Below are 7,583 nucleotides of genomic sequence, written 5' to 3'. Positions count from 1 at the left end.
CTAAGCATAAATTAGAGGAGAAGGGACGATGTGGTGATGCAGGTGCCCCTCCGACTTTTCCTTTAGGAACTGCTCCACCGCCGCGGCGCCGGGCCCCGCCACGTCCCTCTCCCACGCCGCCTCAGCCTCCGCTGCCTCCCTGGCCAGTCGCGCAGCCACCACCGCGGTGGCGTCCAGCCTCCGCAGCGGCCATCCCATCTGCTTCAGCCGCTCGATCTTCCACACCTGCTCCTCCGCCAGCCGCCGCGTGTTCGCCTTGATGGCCACCACTGCAGCCTCATACGCTGGCGCCGTCCCCCGCCGCTCTCCCAGGAAGTACTCCTGGAACTCCGCCAACCCGATCGCCTTTGCCAGCCCCGGGTGCCTCAACTTCCCCGCTTCCTCATCCGCCTCGAAATACCGGCCCAACTCCTCCACCATCCCCGCCGCCACCATCTCCTCCACCCGCCGATCGAGTTGCTCCGCTAGCGTCGCAGCCTCCACGTCGACCCAAAGGAAGCAGCACCGATACCGCAGCCTCCCTTCCCTCCTCCTCCCCGCCTTCCAGCCACCGGCGAATGGGCTCCGCCCGGGGTCGTAGCTACCGGCCATGGCGGCGTATATGAAGGAGTTGGACCCACCGGCCACCACCGGCAATCGGCCTCGGCCGGTTATCCCGGAGATTGCGCGGGCCACCATTTCCCGGAACGCCGCCGGCGGGAGCTCTCCCGCGGCTGGGTCGAGATTCCCCAGCAAATGGTGCGGCACGCCGCAGCGATCCGCGACCGGCATCTTGTTGGTGGTGATGTCGAGTCCCCGGTACACCTGAATCTTATCCGAGTTTACCACCTCCCCGGAGAACTCGGTTGCCAGGTCGATCGACAGCTTCGACTTCCCCGTCCCCGTGGCGCCCATGACCACCACCACGCTCTCCTTCCTTCCGTCATCATTGTCCTCAACACAATAATCTTCGGAAGAGTAACACCTCCGGCACATGTCCCGCTGCCAATGGCAGCTTCGTTTCGGCACCGTTGCGACCGTCGCGGGTCCGAGGCGCACCGAAGCCGGGCGATGGAGGTGTTGGAGTAGAGCTGCGTTGCCCCCTCTGGTGAGTAGAACTCTCATATAGCCCAACAAATAAGCACTTGGCCAAACCCACCAATCTGTGTCGCAAAGAGATTCAACAAATGGAAGGCGGGCGAGAGCAGTGGCATAACACGAGTCTCAGGTGACGGTGTTCAGTGTTATCCTTCAGAGTTGACACACAAAAGGAGAGGAAAAGAAAGGTCGGGGGATGGCAATGACATTAATTAGGTGGCCGAGCCTTCTCTCAACTCAAGCTGTTCTTTGTTGTTGGCTTGACCCTGTGCTGTCTCTCCCTCTCCCTATATATGAGAGGTTGATGGAGCCTCCTTGCGAAAACCAGTAACCACCATGCTTATTTTAATTAGCTTCATCATTTCGATTGCCATGCCGGACAAGTGTCAGTGCCTGTGTTCTGCCCTCTTGCACTTCCATTCGCTTCGCGTTCTCTCCCTCCTACAGGTCAGTTCCCAATGCATTGCAGTAAAATAATGTTCACGACTGGGAATGGAGAGGGAATGAGAAGAGGCGAGCAGAGTGTGGTACGCTGCTTGCTACCTGGGCAGTTCCTTGTAGTACTTCATATTATTACCCTATGTAAGTCACTGGGTGGGGATCGAATGGGGAAGAGTGAGGGACCATGCCAATTGCATTGGGATCAGACACTGCATAAGAGGCTGTCTGTCCCTGTTGGGGGAAGGGTGGTGGGGGCAACCAATGGCCTGCTTGGGTTGAACCAGACCAGAGCAAGGCACTGATGCTGGCCACTTGAGCCCCATTTGGTCATAGGGAAGCCTTCTGCTTGTGCCACATAGTAATAGTTGTTTAATGATTTGCAGCGGGAGAGCACTCATGGTGTGCTCTTGGGAGGGGAAGAAGCCATCTCCGTGCCTCGGTTGGGGTACACATGGGGGGTGTGGGGTGACCTAAACTACACTTCCCATTATTGTGTTGAACAAGCATGCTCAGGAACATGGATGTGGCTGTCTAGTTTGAACCAGATTCTAAAGAACCGAATTATAACCTCAACAACAACTCCTTACAAACTTCATCTCCTGAGATGAAGATGGTTCCATGCACCCATGGCGAGTTTGATAATGGACTGGCTTTGAGGACATTACAGCACTGCATTGTCCCATTCTCGTTCCTTTTCAGGATCTGATAAAGAAGGTGATGGAGACGAGGGGCTTAGAGACGTCATCGGCATTGGTTTCAGCTTCCTCTTTGAGCAGGATGAAAGAAATGCAGTGGAGACCTCAACAAAGTGGCCCCTCTCTGTCACCGACCTTGAATCAAATTGGTGCATATGGCAAGCCTCAAAGGTGTTTGATTCTTTTGAGATGGTGCCAATCCCGGCCGGTTGTCTCTCCATGGTGCTGCCTCTCAGGTACATGAAAAGCACCCACTACATCCACGAGCATGTTTTTGTCTATTGAAGTCTGAAATGAACATTTTGGTGTCATCAACTGTAGGGGAATTATGTGGAAGACATGATTTGAAATGGATTAGGTGGATGAAGCCAATTGTCTCTTCTAACAAAGATGCTAATCCTGCCAGTAATGGATGCTAGTTTGCCACAAAGTGTTAGTTTTCTTCTCCTCATCTTTTTTCCTTTAGATCTTTCTAGATGTATTTGTTCTTTTGTTGCTTAATGATATTATACAATGCTAACCATCCACTTATCTTAAAAAAAGATTAATAATCATTTTTATTTTTCAATAGAACAGTAGAACAGTAAGATGTTAGTAAACAAAACAGATGCAGGAACATGTGTGATGAGACACTTCTGATGTATCAATAAAATTCATTGAATCCATGGATTTATTATTGGAATGTCTAGTGTGAATTAAATTTTACAATTTCACGATCTCTATGAACTCGACACTTCTATTTTCATTACTGATCTTCTCATAACAAGTGCAAGCTTCTTTTAGTGACAAAAAGTTAGAATAAAATAAACAGTCATAATTTTTATTTAGAATAAAATAAATATTGGCACTTTATATTGTCACTTCAAACTATTTTTGGGTGACATAAGATGGATCTTATATTTTTGGTAGGAGATGAGAAGTCTTAGTTTGTTTCTTCATGATCCATGGCTAAGTTCAAGCTTTATGTAGTAGGACACACCACATAAGTGTAAGACTCAATTCTATGTGCCAAACAACCTCATTTTTGTTTGATTGCATCAGTTGTTGTATGGCATGTCACGCCAATGTACATGTTTGATGGTGACTTCTACAATATTAGCTTAAGTTAAATGCTTAAAATCTCTTAATAATTTAATATCAATGTACATGCTTAAGTTAAATGTGCATAGTGTGCATGTTTGATGGTGATCAACTTCTAAAAGATTGGCTTAGTTAAATGCTTAAGTTCTCTGCATATTGATTTCAATGAAATCACTCCACTAGAAATCATGTTAGGCATATCACAACACAGCTGTTATAGTGAACTATACTGAGATGTAAAGGCAATGAGCTTCTACATTTTCCCAAGCCAACAAATAAAATATACGGAAATGATATGGATGAAATTAACAAACAACATATTCTACCAAAGGAAACAAACATTAGGCATAAAGAGAAAGATCAGTGAACCATCTCTGTTGTTCCAAGGATGTGATAACCTACTCCATTGGATCATAGGTTCAGACTTCAACATGAAGTCAATGTGGTCTTAGAGAAAGCTATATTAGCCCGCAGCTTTGTGATGCATGCACGTAAACTTAGAAAAGCATTACCTTTCTGTATTAACAATGTCAACAGAGTTTTCTTCCTTGATCACAAATTTGAAAGAGATGCATTATATAGTACCAGCGTTCTTCACCCTACTACGAGTACTTATTTCTTAGTGTTAGGTTGGCAAGCAGTCAATTGCATGTACATGCAATTTTCTTAAAGAAAACATGGTATGTTCGGAGAACAGAGGTCAGAGAAAGGCTTGTTATTGCTAGGGTTTCAAGTAGGGTTACATCTCTGTTGCTATTATGTGACGTTTCTTTCTTTCTTTGTGTTTATGTTAGTTGGAATATGCTAAAGTATGACATTGATATATAGCGACATAGCTTACTTCTCCTGCTTCAGAACTCATCTTGTTGCATGTAGTTACCGTGAGAGACAAAAGAAAGAGTGAGATAAAGCTAGTCTAACAGGCATAAGGGCATGAGTATAGATCATAATTACTGTAGTTTTAGCTCACCAAGAGAAGAGCCAATGAAGAATGAAGCGGTTCAAAGAAGGAAGAGAAGTCAGACTTGCATAAGGTAACATAAACTTGTACCTTCTTCAAGACATTCATATTATTCTACTTCACTTGATGAGAAAGTAGCTCTTCTTTAACTAAAGCTTGGACCACCACCATGAGACTAACCATGCATGCTTGTGTTTTATGAGCTGTGGAGGTCTTCACTATTGTGCTTCTCAAACATTTAGAAATAGCTAAACAGTGGGTTATATATATATAAGAGACAGGTCAGAAGTGATCTCTGTTTTTGTTTCTAAAAGCATCAACAACTGAACAGAAACAATTCAAGAGAGAGGTCAGAAGAACTCCAACTTGAAGCAGTTGTTGCAGAAGCTTTGTACCTTATAATAAGAATGTGTGTAGCGAAGAATCCAGAGGTTTAGCTGTTGTCCAATGGTCTTATTGCACTAACTATCATTAGCTTTGTTTAATCTTACACTCTGACCTAAGTCTCATGTACGTGACTACATCTCCACATTATGCTGAAACAATTCCATTGCAGATGGACAGAAGAGGGTTAAAGAAATGGCTTGACAGCTACCGAAATTGCTGCAGACAAGAAGCATCTCTGCGTTAGAAGTCATGGCTTAGATTCTAATGGCTTTTGTGCAACCAAAACTTCTGATGTGTTTCGTCGATTAGAACCGGTTTCTATATTGTGTTACTGAAAAGGATGGCAGATGAGTGTATCATTATGATAAGTAGATATTTTACATTTGATGATTAATGAATGATCATATGCTATAGTTTACTCATATCTAACATTTACATTTTAAAAAACTTAATATATAAGCTCAATTTTGTTAAGTTTGAGTTAACATATGTTAGAGTTTGCTTACATGTTATGTTAACTCATAATAAATTATTAATATAATGATATATATAATTTAAGTTTAAAAAAAATAAGATCCATTTTAGCCCATTTGATTTTAGCCTTGAATCACGTAAGTCCTTATGATTTATTCGTATTTAAAATAATTTATATATTTTAAAAAATATAGCATATAAATCTTTTTTACCAAGTTTGAGTTAATAGATGTTAGAGTTTGTTTATGTGACATGCTAACTCATAATAAATAATTAATATAATGATACGTGTAATTTAAGTTTAAAAAAAATTGAGACCACTATCAATGACGAGAGGAGACGTCATTATGAAAATGATCATCAATAATAGCACCGAGCCACTGTTGTCTAGTAAGGCATTGTACACATGTAGTCTCTCTCATGCTAATGACGAGTTTCCAATCCTACCTCAGGTGGATGTGTATTGACTAGTATAACGTTAGGTATGCAATGGTCTCCTAATCCCTCTTTCTCCTCCTAGGTGTCTTTATCTCCATCGCCTGCCACTCCATCCTCTCTTATGCTCACACTAGTCATGCCTACGATATGATGGTGCAACTCTCTCTCTCACCTCTACCTCTAACCTCTCTTTCCTTTGTCTCTTCGTCTTAAACTTTAACTCTTTTTTTAAACTTAAATTATATGTATTATTATATTAATGATTTATTATGAGCTAACATATAACGTAAGTATACTTTAATGTTTGTTAACTCAGACTTGATTGGAAGGGTTTATATGTCACGTTTTCTAAAATATAGATGTTATTTTATACACGAGTAAATCATAAGAGCTTAAGTGGTCTATGACCAAAATCAAAGGGGTTAAAATATATTTTAATTTTTTTAAAAATTTAAATTATACTTGTCATTATATTAATGATTTATTGTGAGTTAACATATAATGATTTTAACATTTATTAACTTAAATTTGATGGGATAAGCTTATATAATATATTTTTTAAAAATATAAAGATTATTTTAGACACAAATAAATAATAAAGATTAAATTGATCCATGATCAAAATCATGAAGAATAAAATGAACCTTAAGTCTTTATTATATTTCATATCTACGCAGAAAGGAGAACAGTTCTGCAACTCCACATAACACTTGCAACTTGCTCATCTAAATATTAGCACAATGGTTGTCTAATGAAATAATCCATTGTTTCACATGACAGCCCTCTCTCCTCACTTTTACTTATCTCCTCTCTCACATGATAACCAACTCTAAACGACTAAAAGGTTTTGCATTAGTTTAGAGAAAGGCACGCACCTAATTCTCAATAAGATCATATTGGCGAGTCCTTCACTTATCATGTTGAACTAAAACATGTATATAGATTTTTTAACTCAAAATCTTATCTTTTACGCGAACAATCATGTATATAGATTTTTTAACTCTAAATATTATCTTTTATGCGAACAATCATGGTACCAATGCTCATCTTATGCTCGTCTTTTTATAAGAGGGCGATGTTAATAAGTGCATAGTAAACAAAAGCATATGCCATCAGATACAAGATTAATTATATATTATATTTTATAATTAGTTATTTTTAGTATAATGATCTTTATATTTTTAAAAATTATATTATAATCTTTATACTTATAAAAGTGAAACATTTAACTCTGTTTCTCCTTACATCGTCGATTTTATTAATAAAAATATTGTAAAATTTATTTTTAATATACCAACTTTATCTCATTTTGATTTATCATTGAGCACGTATGATATTTCTGTCAGTAAAACCATGATATAAGAAGAAAACGAGATTAAATATTTTATTTTTATAAATATAAATATAAATATAAATATTTTAATATATTTTTTAAAATATAAAGATTAAAATATGATGATTAATTATAACAAATAATCTATAATTAATCATAGATCATTAGACATGTAATAGCCGATCTATTGTAGTTTTCTTGGGAAGTACGGAGGAAATAAAAACGTCACATTGTACACAGTGGGCTGATGCATTGCATTTGTCTTTTTAACATGGCTGCATGTGTCCTGCAATATTAGTCACGTACTTTGTACGTATTCATTGCGTGCTCTGCGAAGTCCAGATGCCGAGGAGGAGGAGATGTGCCCAAATCATTGTTCATAGTGAAGCTAAGCTTTTGCTTCCGAGAAGCTGCGGCTCTTATGATTCCAAAGTTTGGAATGCTTGTCCATGGAGTAAGGGCGAAGGAAGAGAAGAGAAGAGAAGAGAAGAGACAGAGAGAGAGAGAGAGAGAATAAGAGCACCAATTGAAACTGATTGCGTGAGCCTAAAACCACGCAACATTGAGAACGGAGTGTACATTGAGCACCGTGTGTTATTATTTACTGACTCACGTGCTTTACATGTACTCATTAACTCGTTGGCGACTCGCTTCACTTGTTTATTTGACGAGTTTGTACCGAGGGAGAGTCTATTCT

General features: G+C 40.1%; 1 protein-coding gene across 1 annotated transcript; it reads right to left on the bottom strand.

The window, feature by feature from the left end:
- Positions 1-1,405, bottom strand: LOC135622044 (adenylate isopentenyltransferase-like). The gene has a single exon (XM_065123675.1). The coding sequence runs from the start codon at positions 1,102-1,104 to the stop codon at positions 1-3; it is 1,104 nt and encodes a 367-aa protein (XP_064979747.1). The 5' UTR covers positions 1,105-1,405.
- Positions 1,406-7,583: the final 6,178 nt, after the last annotated feature.

Source organism: Musa acuminata, chromosome BXJ2-9 (assembly GCF_036884655.1).
Source record: "Musa acuminata AAA Group cultivar baxijiao chromosome BXJ2-9, Cavendish_Baxijiao_AAA, whole genome shotgun sequence".
Taxonomy (NCBI): domain Eukaryota; kingdom Viridiplantae; phylum Streptophyta; class Magnoliopsida; order Zingiberales; family Musaceae; genus Musa; species Musa acuminata.
Note: the sequence above shows the minus strand (reverse complement) of the source record. Positions and strands in the feature narration are given on the sequence as shown.